Raw genomic sequence first — 19,350 nt, 5'->3', positions numbered from 1 at the left:
CACCAACAGGGCCGCGAGAGGCGGCGGCGGGGTGATCCCGGCGGGGGAGACGCGGGCCCCTGCCCAGCCCGCGTGGTGCCGGAAGGGCCCGAGCTCAGGCGGCCAGCCTCCTCCTGCCTCCGGTTACCGCCCCCCCAGCTGCTCTCTGGGGCAGCTCCGCGGAGGTGAGAGCGGCGCCGGTCCGTGCAGCCCTCCCGCGCCAGGGCAGCGCCGCGCGCGAAGCGGTCGAGCGCCCCGCGGGGAGCGCGTTAGCCTGCGCCGCAGACACCCAGGCGGGCCGTGCCGGTGCGCAGCGCTGTCCCAGCGGGTGCACGCGGCCGGGCAAGCCCACCCAAAACAACGGAAACTGCCTTTTAGGTCAAAAACGTAAATGATTAATTAAGCCCGTCCTTTCCAGTACAGCGTAACTGGCAGGCGTGGTAAGGTAAGTGCGAGCCGCGTTAGGAGAAGCGGCTGTGATTAAAGCTCCGACGGCTACGAAGTCCGGCGAGCGGCCCTGAGCGCCTGGCGGGTCCGCAGCCGGGAGGTCGACGGCAGAGGAAGGAGGTGCCTCCGGGGAGGGGATCGCCGGAGGGAACGGCACGGCGGAGGAGCACGTCAGACGCGAGGGCAGCCTGGGCCGGGGGAGGGCCAGGGCCCGCTGGAGCCCTGGAGTCTTACTTAACGAATGTTGAGAGAATCTGCAGCGGGCGACATTAACCCGCAAGCGGTTAGAGAAGGCGAGTAAGGGGCCTGGACACTGTTCTCGAGCCGCTGCAGGAGCCCAGGAGAAACCTCGCTGACCCGTAGCAACAGCGGCAGAGGGGTAGGTCAGCGAGGGACGCGGCGCGGGGCGGCCCTGCCAGAGCGGATGGGCAGGCGGGCACGGCCGCAGCCGCACAGGCTCCGTGGCAGGCGGCCTCGCTGCCGTGCCCGGCCCAGGCGAACGCGCCAGCGTCGGGTGCAAAGGGAATCAGCGAAGGAGCTCGTGTGAGCGCAGGCAGGGCGGCCGCGACGACCTCGGAGCTGGCACTAAGTGTTAAGAGCGGGTGGAGGACCCGGGTGAAACAGTTCCGAAGTATTTCCTTGCTTCTCGTAAATGCACTGCCCCGAAACTTGGCCGCTTCGCTCCACCCAGTTTTTTAGTAACATACGTAAGTAGCAACAACAAACGTAAGGCTGCAGTGACTGCAGTTGCTCAGAAGCCGAGAGAGGTGGCGGTGTGATGCCCGGCTGTCACCTTGACTGGCCCACAGGACCCTCAGGGTGCTGGTGAAACACGGCTGGGGGGCGAGCTTGGCATCTGCATCTAGACTGAGCGAAACGGACCCTCAGGGCAGCAGGCCGTCCAGGCCGGAAGGAAACCAGGCAGCTGCTCCTCTTGAGCTAAGCGTGTGGTCTCCCGCCACCGATTTCAGCGCTCTTCTCGGGCCCTGAGACAGCCACGGGCTCCCCATCGTGGCCTCTGCACTAAACTTCTACCGCTGGCTCTCCCCCGCTGCAGATGACAGGACTCCTGGCCCTCCTAACGGTGTGAGCCAGGGCTTCCTAAGACACAGGCAGAGGAGCGGGTATTTGTGAACACTTGTTTCAGTGTACTTTGCCTTATTTAAATGTTGACATGTGAACTCAGTCTGGCCTGGCCTGTCGGGTTGAATGGTGTGACACTGCCACTATGCTAACCAAACACCGTGGAACAGTCGCTCTGGGGAGGCCACCAGGTTGGGAGGACGGTAGCGGCGAGTGGGCTGGGCCCAGGGCCAGCACCGGCCTGCCGGCCGTGTGAGCCGGCTACTTGGAGAGCAGATCCTCCAGCACCCTATCTGGTCAAGTGATTCAGCCCTGGCCGGCATCTGGACTGCGGCCTCATGAGAGACCTTGAATCACAGCACTCAACGCCTCTTCCAGATTCCCAAAAAATGGGGATTTGTCTGAGGTCACCAAAGGCAAAGACAGATTAAAACGACCTGACACTAGAGCCTGATCTTTTGCTCTAAAAGGGAAGGTTCGAGTGGTCATGGTGGCGGTGATCCCAGCCACTGGAGACTGGGGCAGGAGGAGTGCGAGTCTGGGGCCAGCCTAGGCAGCTTAGCAAGGCTCTCTCAACATTGCTTCAGTTATTTTTTAAAAAAGGCTTGGAAGCAAGGCCCTGCGATCACACCCCGGGACCACACACACACATAAGAAGGGAGATCAGAAGTCTACAGCGCAAAACTGGAAGAGACCAAACGCCGCACCGAGAGTTCAGGAAGTGAGAGGAGACAGTGTGAAAAAGTAATAAAAGCATGGCAGTGCTTTCTCTTATCTTTCCTAGCATTGTGGATGTTAATAATTTACTGTGTTTTATACAACAGAACGTGTGGAACAGCTTTATGATCCCGGTTATGTTGTAACGCTATTTTGAAACCAGCAATTCAGAGTTCTAGAACAGGATGGAATTTTTTAAATGGAACTGTAATAAAATCCTAGAAAAGCAAAAAGTTATTTAGAACAGCTTTCCACACTTCACATGAAAATGCCGGTATTGTACAAGGTGAATTATTCTACTGCATTGGCTGAAGATGTGAACATCATACGTGAGAATCCAATAAAGCCTGGCAGCTTATCTTGCTGCAAACCTTCTAGACAAAAAGTCCGCAGCAGAAATCTCCCCACTACCACTTGCCCGTAACACACTAACTCACTAACAAAGATTCCCGCAGGCAGATGGCTCAGTCCTGCAACTCCCGCACGCTGGGAGGCCGAAGTGGGAGGATCTCAAGTGGGAGCTCACTCTGGGCAGTTCAGCAACTGACTGAGACCTTAGCGAGACCCTGTCTGAAACGAAAAAAATTTAAAAACGGGCTGGGAATGTCGCTCAGTGCGACAGCCCTGGGTTCAATCCTCTGCTTCACAAAAATAAATAAAATTAATTAAAGATGTCACGGTAAACTGATCCTGTGTGCAGAATTACACTTTTGCCCTGAGAAGCAATCTACCTGCGTTGACAGGTTTACCTGGTGTCAGCACCAGCTAATTATGGAATATCTTGTGTGTGAATGCTTCACGGCAGACACAAATGGTGCTGAAAGATTCAAAGTAACTGACTTACTAAAACCTCATCATTCATCCTGGAACGATGCGCTGGCCTTTGTGAGGAAAGTACGAAAGCAGTGATCAGTAAAACTACCAGCATCTTAGAGCAAATCAAGGGCAGAGGATATAGCTCAGCAGCACAAGCACTTGCCTGACAAATGCAAGGTCCTGAGTTGGATTCCTGGTACCCACCAAAAAGGAAAAAAAAAAAAAATCTAACAAAACAAATCAACAAACAAAGGCAACAAAGTGCAGCAACGATCACTATACTATTCAACCCCACTCACCTAGAGAAATTTAAAAATTAAAATAAAAGCCAGTGTTAATTAAGGAAGTCTTAGATGCACCAGTATTTATTCATTTTATTAAACCTTGACCCTTGGGGCTGGGGATTTAGCTCAGCGGCACAGCGCCTGCCTGGCAAGCGCAACATCGTGAGTTCGATTCCCGGTACCAGAAAAAAAAAAATAAATAAAAAAATAAACCTTGACCCTTGACCTTTTTAATACTCTATATAACAAAATGGGAAATACATACACAAGTCTGTGCTGTGTCCTGAGGTATAATGACTGTCTTAAGGAAAAGCCTGATCTGTGAGACTGAAAATATGAGTTAGCCATTTGTTCTAACCAAACGCCAAGCTGTGGGCAGAACTAACCACTGATTGTCGCCCAACATCAATTTTATTTGAGCGATAGAATGGATACTCAGACTTTGGTATTTGTCAGATTTTTTTTAATGAATAATGTAAGCGTGTTAGGTCCAGAAAAACAACTGTTATATTCATTTTTGGAGTTGGGTGTGGTGGGGCATGCCTGTAACCCCAGCATTTAGGAGGCTGAGGCAGGAAAATTGCTGTGAGTTCGAGGCCAGCCTGGGCTACATAGTAAGTTCAAGGCCAGCCTGAGCTACATAGCGAGACGCTGTCCCTCCAAAAATTCATTGCCAATAATAAAATTCAAGTTTTCAAATTTAAAAAAAATTAAATTTGGGGAGACTTTTGTCAGATACCCTCAGCTTGATAGCTTCCCAAAACTTGAAGACTTTTTCTGAAGCCGGTGGTGATTTTATTCACAAATGTGATTGTTTGATATTATATAATGAAATGTTATAACGAAATATTTTATAATATATAATGAAATATTATATAATGAAATGAAATTTATATAACTCATTTTTCCAAATGAATGGAAGGGCTGGGCGTGGTGGTGCCACCTGTATATAATGCCAGCACTTCGGAGGCTGAGGCAGGAAGATTACTGCAAGTCTGAGGCCAGCCTGGGCTACACAGTGAGTTCAAAGCCAGGCTGAACTACATAGCAAGACCCTGTCTAATTTAAAAAAAAAAAAGGCAAGGCATTACATAATCACATACGAGTAAGAGGTCCATTTCAAATGTAGAAGAGACCAACGAGTTTTTAATGGATCAGAATGAAAAATTCAATGATATGGTTTCAGATTCCACACTACATCTAGCCTTTAAATAATTACCACTGGTGTTGGGATACAGAGTCCTCCACACCCCACACCCCTACGTCGGCAGTTCCACTTTCTGCAGGTTTAGTTACCAAGAGTAAGCCTTACTCTGCAAATGCCACTTGGAGAATTCCAGATATAAACGACTGGTAAGCTTTAGCTTGCATACTTCTCTGAGTATGGTAGTGTGTGACATCTCAGGCAGCCCTCCGGGCCCCATCCTGATAGGGCTCATCCCTCGTCCACTGTAACCACACGGTGCACGGTCCCCACCCTCCGTCACTGGCCGGCGGGCTTAGCATCCCCACCGCAGAGCCCGCCTGTGTTCAGTAACCTTCACGTAAGGGCCGGACACGCTGTGCCAGGGCCGTGTGATTCACCTCACGTCATCTCACCACACAGGCCCTGCACATTTAACGTCAGCACAGAAAGTGACTGCAGGTCAGTGCCGTGTTACGAAACACGGCCAGGGATGTAACTCAATGGTGCAGCGCCCGCCTGGCAAGCGTGAGGTCGTGAGTTCAGTTCCCAGTATCAAAAAAAACCCAGATATTATGAAACAGAGACCACATTCACATAACTTCTATTACACACAGTATTATAATTGCTCTATTTTATCGTGTTGTTAATCTCTGACTGTGCTTAGTTATAATTAAATGTTATTATAGGCATGTGTGCATAGGAAAAACATAGTGTATATAGGATTCTGTAGTGTATATAGGATTCTACACTATAGTGTATATAGGATTCTGTACTACCGTGTAGCTTCAGGCGTCCACTGGGGGTCTTGGACTACATCCCCATGGATAGGCGGAGGTTACTATAGTAATGTTAAAGAAAAATATCCAAGTTATCTGAAAAGACTATTAAAATATGTCTTCCTTTTCCAACTACTTATCTGTCTAAAGTAAGCGTATTTTCAGATACTTTACCAAAACATACTGCAGTAAGTAAAATGTAGGAGCAGATATGACGATCGTCTATAAAGCCACATGTTGAAGGACTAGCAAAAATGCAAAATGCTGTTTTTTCTTACTAAATGCTTTATTTTCTGGTTTAATAGATAAAGTTTTTAAATAATAGTAGAAACTTAAATAATTTTTACTGCCAGAATTGAGGGAATGACATATTGTTCACCTCGATACTTCCAGACTGGACTATTTATTTATTTATTTATTTATGTATTTATTTTTTGTACTGGGAATTGAACTCATGACCTCAGGCTTGCCAGGGAAGTGCTTATGCCGCTTAATTTATTTATTTATGTAAGCAATCTATTTAAAACTTTTCATTCAGAATTTAAAATTTGAGGTCTTTGCATGCAGTGCTTTGTTTTTTTTTTACATTGGTCTACAGGGATTTATTCTGAATATCTATAAATAAGAACAACAGGGTGTACCAAATAAAAAGACTAATTATAAAGACGTTCAAGAGCTGAGAGAGAAATTAGCCGAGATCATGGGCAGAGCAAACATCATCATCAGTGAAATAATAAAAACTTACAGACCCACACTGTGATACATACTTTGGTATACTGCTAATGTCAGTAACAGGACCTAGCACTGCTCAAAGCCCATCATAGACTGGATACTATGTTAGGAGATAGATACTCCTAAAATAAGTAATCCATGGAGGAATGGCCAAAGGTTGAAGTTACGGAATCTCGCCAATGAGACTCAATGCTAGTAAAGAAAACAAATGTTCATAACCACGAAAGGGAAAAATTGTATAGCTGAAAGGATAATTTAATATAGAAATTAATTAATGAAGAAATCTGAACTCTCATTACTGAAAGACTATGCAAGTTTAATACAAACTCAGGGACAGTTCTTCATTTAAACAATCACCTCCCCTCCCCGAAAACTGCTTACGTATTCAGGACAGTAGGGCAGGGTGCTGCCATAGCCCGTGGACCAAATCCCGCTGATTGCACAACCTGCCATCTAAGAATGGTTTCTGCCTTTTCAGGCGGTTGCATAAGGACCTGCATAATATCCTCCACCCTGTCTCTCATCCCACTAAACCTGAAATACCTAATATGTGATCCAGTGCAGAAAAGGTTTGCTAGTCCTTGCTTCAAGCAAGCCTTCGGAGGCACTTTAACATCATGGCTTTGCATTCCGCAAGTCCAGTTCTGGCACTTACCAGCTGTGTGAACTCGGGCAAGCCCCTGAACTGCTGAGCCTCGGTTTACTCACCAGTAAGTTGAGATACATAAAATCAGACTGCTTGGATTACGTAAAATAATGGGCAACGTATGTAGTGCACTTGACACGTTCCAGAAACATAATAAATATTAACGGCTTTCTCACTCCCATAAATTATGGCAACTGCTGAGGAACTCTTCCCTCTGCTTGCGTGTCCACAGCTGGGAGAAGCTGGAAACACAGATTGTGGACTGGAAAAAAAAACCCATTAGTCATATATTGTCTTCATAGCATTTTTCCCCCAGAGCATGTTCACGTTTGTGAAATCAAACCAGTTAGGAAAGAGCTCAGCGTAGTTGAAAATACCATAACTGTTGAAATTATGTCAAAAACAATGAAAAATTTTCCAAAGATGCACTACACTGGCTATGAGGTTCAGTAAGGAGGTTCTCCCGGCAACATGCTCCCATTTTCCTCCGTTTCCAGTGAGCATGTTCAAAACTTCATCTCTCAGCCTTATTCTGGATTTTACCAGCATGTCCGTTGCCTTATGGTGTGTTCTTTTTGTCAGCCTACATCATCCGATACGGTGTAAAACGTTCGTATAACTCTAGCAAGCGGGATGGAGAAGGCAAACAACGCTGCATCAGGAGCGTAGCAGAGAAACAACGTCACCACTTCGTTTTATGTATTCACGTCCGCGGCTATGGGAACCCTCCCCTGCTCGGTGCTCTTCACAGGACACACAAGAACCCTAGTGGTATTTATACCACTCAGACCATATGATAGACGCTTCACCTATGAAATACGAGGTTAAGGTCAATACAGGTTTGCCTTCCCTTGTGTCTCCTTAGAAGGCGGACATGGTTGAAACGCCCACCCCCCCCCCCCCGGAAGGTTGTATCACACCATCCCGTACGCAGCAGCCCTCCTGGGGAGAAGTACGGAGCCAGGTGATGGAGAACCGCCCCTGTTCGGCGGCTGGCTGACCCCACGCAGGTCGGCAGAAGGCTTCCGCTTTAAAGACAGTCACACTGACCTTCTCACAAAGAAGCACTAAGCACAGGAAAGACTAGGTGATCTTGATCTGGGGAAGGCAGAGGTTAAGGGAAGACACAATAGAAATAAAACTAAGCTTTTAGGTGGCCATTTCAGGGCTCTCAGATAGTGTGCCCATGGGTTCATTTATTAAAAGACGTTTTTCGCCAGGCACAGTGATAGACAACAGTTCAAGGCCACCGTGGGCAGTTTAGCAAGACCCCCACTTCAAAATAAAAAGTACTGGGCATGGTGGCTCACACCCACAATCCCAGCACTCGGGAGGCGGGAGCCAGCCTGGGCTATAAAGAGAGCTCCCGGCCAGCCTGGACTGCAGAGCGGGAACCTGTCTCCAAAGTAAATAAATGAATAAAAGTAAAAAGGGGGGGATGTAACTCAGTGATAAACTAGCCCTTTATTCCCTCCTCAGTATTGTAAAAAAAAAAAAGGTATTTGTGAATTCTGTTTCAAGGAAAGAGTTTTAAAAAGCAATATCTAGCAATCTAATTATAGTATCAATTTATACATTCTGTTAATCACAAAACATTCACCTATTATAGACTCATTCGATAAGTGCTCACTGGGCGCCTACAGTGCTCTGGGCCCTCTTCCCGCAGTATAGTGCTGGACAGAAAAGCAGTCAGCTCCCTTCTGGAGCTTACACTCTACGGCAAAGACAGAAAAGAAGGAAATAACTATCAAACACAATGCCCAGTGCTGGTAATAAGCTATAAAGAGAAACAAAGCAAAACAAAGAGAGAAAGGCAGAGCTGCTGTTTTGTTTTGTTTTGTTTTGTTTTTTGGGTTTTTGTTTTTGTCTTTTTGAGACAGGGTCTCGCTATGCAGTCCAGGCTGGCCTTGAACTCACTTTGTAGCCCAGGCTGGTCTCGAACTCGCAACAATCTGCCTGCCTCAGCTTCCCGAGTGCGGGGATTACAGGCGTGCGCCTCCACGTCCGGCTAGAGCTGCTATTTTAGATAAACCCTAGAAAGCCTCCCTACCAATTCCAAACCTAAATGACAACAAAGCACTGTGAGGCCTGAGAACTCTTGTCTCCCGCCCTTTATGAATTCGGAGCAGTGTTACCTGCTGCCTCAACTCTAATCAGGCTGAGGGCTCCAGATCCCCACGCCCACCTCCAGCCTTTCTCTAAGCTCTGACTCCAAATTGCCAGATCTGAAACCAAACTTTGCATATTGCCTCTGTGCCCCTAAGACCCCATCAAAAACCTCGTCTTCGGGGACTGGGGATTTAGCTCAACAGCACAGCGCCTGCCTGGCAATCGCGAGGTCATGAGTTCTATTCTCGGTACCGGAAAAAAAAAAAAAAAAAACCTTACCTTCACTGCTCCGGAAATCTCTAAAGGTTTAAGATTTGACTCTCTGCTCCTTCGTTCCACTCCAGAGAAGTCCTAACAGCTCCTTCCCCACAGTGGCTTCACTCACAGTCACTATTACTGCTCTGAAGAGCAGCTGCAGTTAGGGAAAACATTTCTCCGCTCCACCACCAGTGGACTCCATGACCTCCCGCATCAGAGCTAAACCTCTATGCCTGGTTTATACATCATCTAAAATCCAGCCATGGCAAACCTCTTAGTTACGGACTAAATTCCTCCCCGCAAATCACAGGCTGAGGTCATAACTCCCACTACTTCAGAGTGTAACGAGAGTTGGAAACAGGACCTTCAGAGGTAATTACGCTAAAACGAGGCTCACAGCGAGCCCTGATCCAGTCTGGTTGGGCTCAAAGCAGGAGGGAGTGCTACCAGGGACGCACGTAGAGAGCAAAGGCCGTGCGAGGGCTGGGGAGGCAGCTCGGTGGTAGAGCACTTGCCTAACATGTGAGGCCCTGGGTTTGATCCCCCACACCAGAAAGAAAGAAAAGCCCATGCGGGGCCCCAGCAGGAGGCGGACATGCACCAGCTGAGGAGGAAGGCCCCAGGGGAGACCAAACCTGCTCGCACCTTCGGCTTGGGCTTCCATCTTTTCTTCCTCAACATGAAGTTCCTTAAATAATCTTTGAAAACAACGTATTAATTCTTTCTTAATGTGTTTCTTTTTATGGTACCAGGGATTAAACCCAGAGCCTTAGCACTGCGCTACAGCTCAGCCTGTTTCCATCTGTCACTTTGAGACTGGGTCTTGCTAAGTTGCTGACGGTGGGCTCAAACCTGCAATGCTCCGACTTCAGCTTCCCAAAGTGCCGGGCCTACGGGCACGGCCCACCATGCCCTACCGAAAATAGCACATTAGTTCTTGCACAGACTTTTATCTAAGCTGCTATTCTTGTCTATAATATTCTTCATCCCTTGCTTTAAAACGAGGCTTCTGTGTTCTTTGTTTTTGTTTGGAGGTGCTGGGACAGAATCTGAGGGCCTTGCATGTGCTAGGCAAGTCCTCTGAGCTACACCCTCAGCCCCTCCATTGAGACAACCTCTTGCTCCACTGCCCAGGCTGGCCTTCAACTTGCATCTTCCTGCTTCAGCCTCCTGAGTGGGTGGGATTATAGGTGTACACTACTACTCCAGCTAACTATAGGGTTTTGAAGTCAAAGGACCTTGGGTTCACATCCCAGCTCTCTCTTAGTAATCATCTAGCTTTCATTTTGCTAAGCTTGTATTCTCATTCTTCCAAGGGTGTTTTAACTGCATCACAGGGTAGGTTAGGGCCTGTAAGTCAGAAAGGATAGTGAACATGATAAGCCCAGCACACTCCTGGCATACACATTCTACACCCATAACGGGAGCTCCAGTCACTCTCCCTTTCTCAGAGCTGTGCTAATACTTGATTGTTACGCATCGAGGCATCTTTGTGCCACCAGTCCGACTTGAGTAGAACACGGGAGAAGAGAACCATGGAGCCCAGCTCGGCACCTAACGCGCAGGGCCTTGATATAACCTGAGAAACGACAGTAGACGTGATAAACGGGGGGGTCATTCAGAGTTCTTAACATGGTCAGAACAGGACGGGCAGAGGCACCAGACATGCAGGTGATCAGGACACACTCTGCGACAGTGGAGGCAACAGGTCATGAACAACTGAACTGCAGTTGTACCCGCAGGAATACAAAGGAAGCCATCGTTTAGAGAAATACTTTCAACAAATAATTTAAACCAATGGTGCAAACCTACCGCACACGGGCCGCAGCGGGCCGCTGGTATCACTGAAGCCTCTGAAAGGTCCATCGTCACCCATCTACCCACAGACCGGAAACAGGAAGTCAGAGAGAACGCCAAGGCCTTGAGCCGGGTGGAGCAGTAGCACCCGAGACAGAAAAAAGGAAGGCATGGGAAAGCCGGGAGGCCTGAGACCGCCTCAGACCTGCACATGTGGTTCTCTGCTCTGCTTTCTCAGGATTGCACCTCTCACCTGTACTCTCACTGGGGCAGGCTCTGAGCCCTGCTCATCCAAAACACTTCAGGAAGGGATTTAAAAATCAACTCCCACGAAGGCACAAGCGGAAACTTTTCCTGGAGGTCTGGACTGTATACAGAGGCTCTCAAAAAAATGAGTGACTACATCATGAAATCTGGAGAACTGACAGACACAACAGAGGACGGGGTGAGAGGGCGTGCCCTTCCCATGATCATCACCACACACTGACCTCCTGCCCGATACAAACACTAGCTGCGGGGCTGGGGATCTAGCTCAGCCGCACAGCGCCTGCCTGGCAAGTGCAAGGTTGTGCGTTTGATTACCAGTACCGAAGGGGGGGGGGAACACTAGCTGCAATGTGTCACTATGTCCTGTATTTTTAAATTAGCATTAGGAATCCTTTTCTTATCTTAATTCTAAATGCTGTCTGACACCATATGCAAACAAACAATTGTTTTCGTTGGCTGTCCTTAAGAACTCTGAATGGTCCCCCGGTTTATCACGTCTCCTCTCCAGTTTCTCAGGTTATATCAAGGCCCTGCGCGTTAGGTGCCAAGCTGGGCCCCATGGTTCTCTTCTCCCGTGTTCTGCTCAAGTCGGACTGGTGGCACAAAGATGCCTCGATGCGTAACAATCAAAAAAAACTAAACATTAGCACAGAGCAGCAGGGTCTGGAAGTGCCGTGGCACTAGCCCTTGCTGTCTTTTAGATGGGTCAGGTTCACGTGTCGTGCAAACAGAGAGCCCAAAGACCTGCCCGGCAGCATGGCCCGCTGACCACGCCTCGTTCCTCCAACGCTTCTCTTCCATCTCAAGTTAAGCTGACCTTCGTTGCCATTAGCAGAGGTAGAAAAAGAAGGTTCCTACTGCCTCCATAAGAACTTGTCACAGCTACTATGATTAGAAAAGGAATCATTGCTTCACTTTTTTTTCCTGCCATTATGGGTCACTTGGAGGAGGGCAAAAGTCAGAACTCACCCAAATCCTATCCTCAAGGTTTTCTCAGCTCATCTTCTGAAACAAGACCTGATCACTACATCTCTGTGAGTCAGCTTTGTAGTTCTGGCCCTTCGGCAGTTCTGACCCTTTTAAATAACCCTGAGTTTTCTTCAAATGTGGAATTTCATGGCAAGTGGTGTAAATTTACAAAAGGATTTGCCCCCTACGGAACTTAAGTGCATTAGCCAATGACTCTCGTGGGAATTATTTCCAACCATGCACTAGTTTCGAGGTGTGTGTGTTATGGTGTGTAGACACGCAAGGGTCGCTGTGCAGGGAAGGTTGTTTTGTTCAATCCTGGTGGTGCTGAATCACTCAGCAGATTACTTACTCTGAACTTTGTATCATTTTTTTGTATTATATTCGTGGGGCACACACTTATCCACTGCACTCTGTCAAACATTACACAAACTGAGTTTTAAAAAACAGTCACTGTACAGCCACTGTGGAAAAGAGGATAGCAGTTCCTCAGAAAATCAGACACAGAATTATCCTACGATCCAACAATTTGACTTCTGGTTATATACACAAAAGTGTTGAAAGCAAAGTCTCAAACAGATCCTTGTACATACATAGTCATAGCATTTTCATGACAGCCAAAATGTAGAAGCAATTCAGGTATCCATCAATAAAGGGGTAAACAAAATAAGGTACATGTGTATATACATACACAAACAGTGGAATATTATTCAGCCTTAAACAGAAAGGAAATGCAGGTCTATGCTTACAATATGAATGAACCTTGAAAATATTTACACTATTGATTTTTGGGGGGGGGATTTTTTTGGGTTTTTTCCAGTACCAGAAATCGAACTCATGACCTTGTGCTTGCCAGGCAGGCGCTGTGCTGCTGAGCTAAATCCCCAGCCCCCTATTTACACTATTGAAATAAACCAGTCACAAAAGGACAAAAACATGATTCAACTTCTATGAAGAACCTAGAGTCATAAAGTCATAGAGACAAAAAGTAAAGCAGCAGTCACAGGGACAAGGGAAAAATGAATGGGGAGTTATTGCTTAGTGGATACAGACAGTTTGGGAAGATAAAAAATTCTGGGGATGAAAAGTGATGACAGTTGTACAAGAACATGAAAGGATTTGTGCTAATAAACCACAGACTTAAAAATAGTTAAGATGGGGGCTGGGGATTTAGCTCAATGGCAAAGCGCCTGCCTGGCAAGCGCAAGGTCGTGAGTTCGGTTCCTGGTACCGGAGAAAAACCAAAAAAAATTGAAGATGCTAAAGTATTCCTGGATTAGAAAAAAAAAAAAAAAAAAAAAAAAATAGTTAAGATGGCAACTTTTACATTATGTATATTTTACCACAATTTCTGAACTATCTAAAATATTTCAGAATCTAATAGAACTACAGAAATAGGGCTAGGGGATAAAGCTCAGAGCACAGCGCCTGGCTGGCAAGTACGAGGTCCTGAGTTCGATTCCCAGTACAAAAGAAAAGAACTATACAAATAAAGAAAGATGGGAAAGAAGACAGCACTCCTCTTCTGGAAGCCAGGACTGTTTAAATTCAGAGCAATAATGCAGACACAAAGAGACAGCAAACCAGAGGGAAAAGCTCTGGCCCTCAGCTCAGTAGGTGCATTCTACATGTATAGCGGCGCGTCTCAGCCGCTCGCTACAGCGCCCCCTGCCGTGGATCTTTTTACACTTTTTCTTTTCTGGCTGTGCTGGCAGTTGAATGAAGGGCCTCCTGTGGGCCAGACAAGTGCTCTTTCGCTAAGCTGCATTTGCAGCCCTTTTTTTCTTCTGCTTTTTTATTTATTTATTTATTTACTTTGAGCCAAGTTCTTGCTGAGTTGTGCAGGCTGGCCTTGAACGTGTGGTCCTCCTGCTTCAGCTTCCCAAATGACTGAGATTACAGGGGTGCGGTGCCATGCGTGGATATACGTTTCTTCCCCCACCCCCATACATCCTTGGATGGACGTCTAGTACCGCAGATATGCTGTCTATCTGTTTATGCATCACAGCCCTCTGCAGACCCATAAACTATTGTACAATCTGATATCCACCTGCCCCTGAGCCTATATTTGTCCTCTGGGGGCGACGACATAGCTCTTTTTCAGAATCCATGATTTACAGTATGAGCCACTCTACAAACTGCTATGCAAAGAACGAATCTGAAACACTCAGAGGAGGAGGGTGCACTGCTGCTCAATGCTACAATGTGTTCTAAAGTTTGCTCGGTGTTCCCTTCCGCAGCGCTTATACTAAAGTCCACCGCAGGCATTGACGTGTCTGAGTGCGGCCGTACATCCCACAAAAAAAGAAATTCATCGTTACTTTCTGCAATACCTGGCGGTTAGCACTGTATATTATACATCTAGGTGTTCAACAGAACTGCAGTAAGTTTAATTCAGATATCCGGCATCAGGTATAGCTGGTGTAGCATTGCCATCATTGTTCAATATAACCATGACAGAATTTACTTTCACGTGTAGCAAAATGATGTTCATAGGTTTTAAGGAAAACCTACATAATTTTTCTTATTAACATGTAAAGTGCCTTATAGCTTTGCCACTCACCCTGGACCTCGGGCCAGAAACATCAGAATCACCTAGGAGCTGTTTAAACAGCCAGAAGCACAAGCTCCACACCAGACCTGCTGAAACAGAATCTGTAGTTCAACAGGATCCCTAGACGACCACGCTTACACACAGAGAAAAACTGCCCCAAAGGACAAGTGTGAAAGTTCTCCCTTAACTCATCAAAGCCTTTTATTTTTAACCATCCAAGCAGACCTACTCATCAACCCACTAGAGTGATAATACAGAGCCCATGGGAAACACGAACCAGACAGAGATCATGTGAGATTCCTAAAAGACACGCACCCCAGGGGTGCAAAATGCGCACATTTCTATCCTGGGGGTTACCTCTGAAAGAAATTTAGAAATTAGCTCACTCTGCACCAGCAAGGATAGTAGGGAACAGGTGAATGGTGCGCCCGGCGCCTGAGGCCCCCCTTCAGGGCAGTAGCAGCCGCCCTTCACCAAGTGTGACTAGGAATGGGAGGGAGAGACCTGAGGGGAGCAAAGGAAGTGGATAACGAGACGCCCCCTTTCCTCTACATTCCCAGCCACTGTTTCAAAAAATAGCTTAATAAGTGAAAGGCTCAGCTGGGTGTGGTGGTGCACTCCTGTCATCCCAGCACCCAGGAGGCTGAGGCAGAAGGATGGCTGCAAGTTCAAGGCCGGCTTGGGCTACACGGTGAGTTCGAGGTCAGCCTGAACTACAACACGAAACCCTGTCTCAAAAGAAAGCACAAGGCTGCCTCCTTATCAGTTCTTTATGAACAGCAGCCAGAGTCTGGCCAAGAGTGAGCGTAGAAGGGCCCTGGGGAACTCAGCGCCCTGGGAATAAGCTGGCATCTCCGACTTGCACTTTGCTAACATCCGAGGGGCCCAGTGGCAAGCCCAGGCTCTGGAATTCACCAGCTGGGGGGTCCTGAGCCACCTGCTCAATCCCCCTGAGCTCTAGTCCCCTAGTGCACAAAATAGGGCTCATGACACCTACCTCAAACGCTACTGCAGAGCTAAGTGAGCGCTTGCTGGTCTGCTCCTAAAAGTAGTGCTTAATAAATCGTAATTCCCAGTCCACCAGCTCCTCGAGGAGCCCTCAGACATTTTCAGCCACTGAGTGTTTAAGGAAAGTGTCTTACCTAAAGGTGGTTCCGAGTAAGAACAGGAAGTGCTCTAATCAGAAACTACACGTGCTAGCCCCACTGAGGCTCTGCACCAAAACTCTGAGGTGACAGGATGCTGAGTGTGTAAAAGGTTACATCACCCCGAAACTGTCAGTCAGCAGAGACCGAATTCCCCTCTTCGCCGCGCTCCTGTGCTCTGCTCACCAAAAGTGATGGGAGGTCTACAAATTGCTTTTTAACATTCAAACCACCAAAACACCTCAGCTCACAAGAAATCACAGTAACGGCCTATAAATAAAATCCATACTACTTCCAAGGCAGCTACAAAAATGGGTTAGTTTAAGAAATATAAGAATCTTAGCACGCTTAGAAAACACCCCACTCCACATCGTCTGCCTCTCACCCTGCGGAGTTCAGCATCAGGCCAAGAAGGTCACAAGGTGAAGCTCAGCCCGGCCTCCGTGATCTTCCAGTCAACCTAGGCGGGAGAAAGTCAAGAGGCAGCCAGGTCAGAGGCAGCTGCGAACCAAAGGGCAATTCCTTAGGCGCAGCTCGTCCTCGGTCTCTGAGCAATGAGAGATCCTGCCTTTCCGTTATGCTCTCGGAAGAGCTGCGAATCCGTAGGAGGAGCTGCTCAGAGTCCACAGCGTCTGGAAGGACTTCTTTTGCTTTCTGAGAGCAGGCCCTACTTCAGGACAAAGCAGGGTGCCAAGGCTTTGCCACCTTCTCCTCAGTTGGGGGTCAGTATCTGAGCACCTAAGCTAGGCCAACACGGCCCTGACCTCCCCACGCTCCCCACAGCAGAGGAGCCGGGCACCGACCCCAGGGGTCGCTCTTCCGTCTGGCCCGGGCTTCTGCCCTGCGCCCTGCCCGGCTGGGTCTTCAGCCTCAGCACCGCGATTTTAGACAGCTGGTGGAGGGCGAGGAGGGTCATGCGCAGTACTCTGAAGCCAAGTAAAGACTTGAGCGTTCTCTGTGCATGTAGCTATCTACCAGCTGATCCCCTCCTCTCCCGGGAGAGCTGAGGGTGGTGGAGCGAGTGCTGAGATTGTTTCTCTTCTTTTATTGTCAGAACAGCCTGCATCTAAGAGAAATTTTTTTTAAAAATTTCCACTTAGCCAGATAATGTACTTCTTAAGATGCTAGATTCAAATTGAGGTTATATGTATTACCCGGTACTTAAGATTTACATAATAAATGTCATCCTCTTTGGGAGAATCCCTTCACCCACTGAAGCCAGCTCACAAGTGCATGTAGAGAGAAAGTCTAATACAACCTACCTAGAAACATGCTTGTCTTTAGACACAGTCCCTTAAAATACTTTACACAGATTATCACAAACCTGATGGTCCAGCCAAGTTACCAAATTTCAAGTTTCCCTCATTCATAAAATGGTCATTCATAAATCTTAATTTTACAAGCCGGGCATGATAAGGCATGCCTGTAATCCTAGCACTTGGGAGGCTGAGGCAGGAAGATCGCTGCAAATTCAAGGCCAGCCTGGGCTACACAGTGAGCTCAAAGCTAGCCTGAGCTACACAGCAAGAACCTGTCTCAAAAAAAAAAAAAAAAAAAAAAAGAGACTACTAATAAATTTTAATTTTACAGAGGTAAAATGAGAATTACTGAAGGCATGCTATAAAATATTTCAACCTACTCAAATATTTTCCATACACACAGCTTTCTGCCCACCCTGAGGGGTAAGTATACCTCTAAACCTGCACACGGACCCTCCCGGGAGATTCCGCCCCGGACACCACAGCTCTGCCCCTGAATTACCGCATTAAACTGGCGCTGCCTCATCACCACCCCGGCCACCTCGCCCAGCAGCCTCCCCGCCTTTCCAGCCTTTAAGGCAAAACGACACGATTCCTGCTAACACCCCGGATTTTTCTTCCCCCAAAAACCTGACTCCCCAATATTTTGCCCCAAATCAGTTATTATTACCGATAGTTATATAGTACTGATAATTATACTGAAAATTATTATTCTCTACGGGAAACAGCCCGGGAGGAACGGCGCGCGCCAGGTACCTGTCCACGGCGGCGGGAGGGCGGCGGACGGCGCGCTGGGGCGGCCGGCTTATAGCGCGGCATCCGTGCTCCGGGCCGCGTGGGCTCGGGCCAGGGGGCGGGCGGCGCGGGGAGGAGGCTGCTGGGCTTTTTGGGCGCCCTGGAAATTCCCGCCGCAGAGGTACTGACCGCCGGACATTCCCCGCCGGGGCGGCCGCAAGACCCGGACTGGAGCGCGGACCAGCGCCCCAGGGAGCCCGCCGCGAGGAGCGGCTTCCCCGCGGAGGCCCGCTCGACCCTAGAGCCGATGCAGACAAAAAGGAAAAACAGGCGCTTAAGAAAGCCGTGAATGCCCAGCATAGGAAAGAAAGGGAATCCATACGGCAGGTTCAAGCAGACATCAGGGGAATACAAATTCCACTGCAAGTGTCTGCAACAGATTAAGCCAGTGTGAGGACAGCATCTCAGATACAGAAGTCAGGCTTTCGGTTACTGATCATGAACAGAAAGATTTCTTAAAAACAGCAAGGGACCATGAGAAATAAATCAGCAGCTGTAGATGAGGCAAAGAAGAACAACTTAAGACTGAAAACAGGAGATGACACAAATGATGTAAAGAACTGCCCGCAGACGTCAGGGCAGAAAATTTCTCTGGTAGGGAAAAAGAATTTCACATGTACAGATAAGGAATATAGAAATACAGTTAGCCATGATCAAAGAAAATCTACAGCCAGGTATATCACAGTCAAGGTTCCAGAAATTCAGCACAAGAATAGAATCTTAAAAGCTGTCAGGGAAAGAAACACATCACCTACAAAGGAAAGCCCGTCAGACTCACAGCTGACTTCTCAGCACAAACCCGCAAGTCCAGGAGAGCTTGGAGTGAAGTATTTCAAGTTCTGAAAGAAGAAAACCTTCCACCCAGCTTGATGTACTCTGCAAAACTACCTTTCAAAACTGATGGAGAAATAAGATATTTTCATGACAAAGGCAATCTGGGGAAATTCGTGACCATCAAACCAGCACTCCAAAATGTTTTGAAGGACGTTCTAGAAAGAGATAACAAGGACTACAGCTCCATGAACCCCAACAGCAGGAATCCACCAGGCACGGCAAACAAACAGAGGGAGGGGGACCCAACAACAGGAAAATAACCTGACAAGGAGAAGGCAATACATATCGTTATAATCATCAATGTTCATGGTCTCAATTCACCAATCAAAAGACATAGACTGGCAGAATGGATCAAGAAGCAACATCTACAATAGGCTGCATAAAGAAACACATTTAATTCAAAAGAAATTCATAGACTGAAAAAGGCTGGAAAACAACATTCCATGCGACAGGAACCCAGAAAAAAAGCAAGGGTAGTTATTCTATTTGTAGACAGAGTGAATTTCCAGCCCACTGACTAAGAGAGATAAAGAAGGTCACTACATCCTTGTAAAGGGAACAACCCAAGAGGAAGAGATAACGATCACAAATATATATGCCACAAATACCAGTGCACCCAACTATATAAAACAAATATTAACAGACATGAAAAATTAAATAAGCACCAATACAATTGTATTGGGGGATCTCAATACCC

General features: G+C 47.5%; 1 protein-coding gene across 1 annotated transcript; it reads left to right on the top strand.

The window, feature by feature from the left end:
• Window position 1: 1 nt before the first annotated feature.
• On the top strand, window positions 2-1,611 carry LOC106148734 (translation initiation factor IF-2-like; the record flags this gene model as incomplete). The annotated part of the gene is given in 1 exon segment (XM_013515205.1): window positions 2-1,611. A coding segment is annotated over 1 exon segment (369 nt), but the record flags the coding sequence as incomplete, so codon positions are not given.
• Between the last annotated feature and the right edge of the window lie 17,739 nt (window positions 1,612-19,350).

Source organism: Chinchilla lanigera, unplaced genomic scaffold, assembly GCF_000276665.1.
Source record: "Chinchilla lanigera isolate Chin_1 unplaced genomic scaffold, ChiLan1.0 scaffold00026, whole genome shotgun sequence".
Taxonomy (NCBI): Eukaryota; Metazoa; Chordata; class Mammalia; order Rodentia; family Chinchillidae; genus Chinchilla; species Chinchilla lanigera.
Note: the sequence above shows the minus strand (reverse complement) of the source record. Positions and strands in the feature narration are given on the sequence as shown.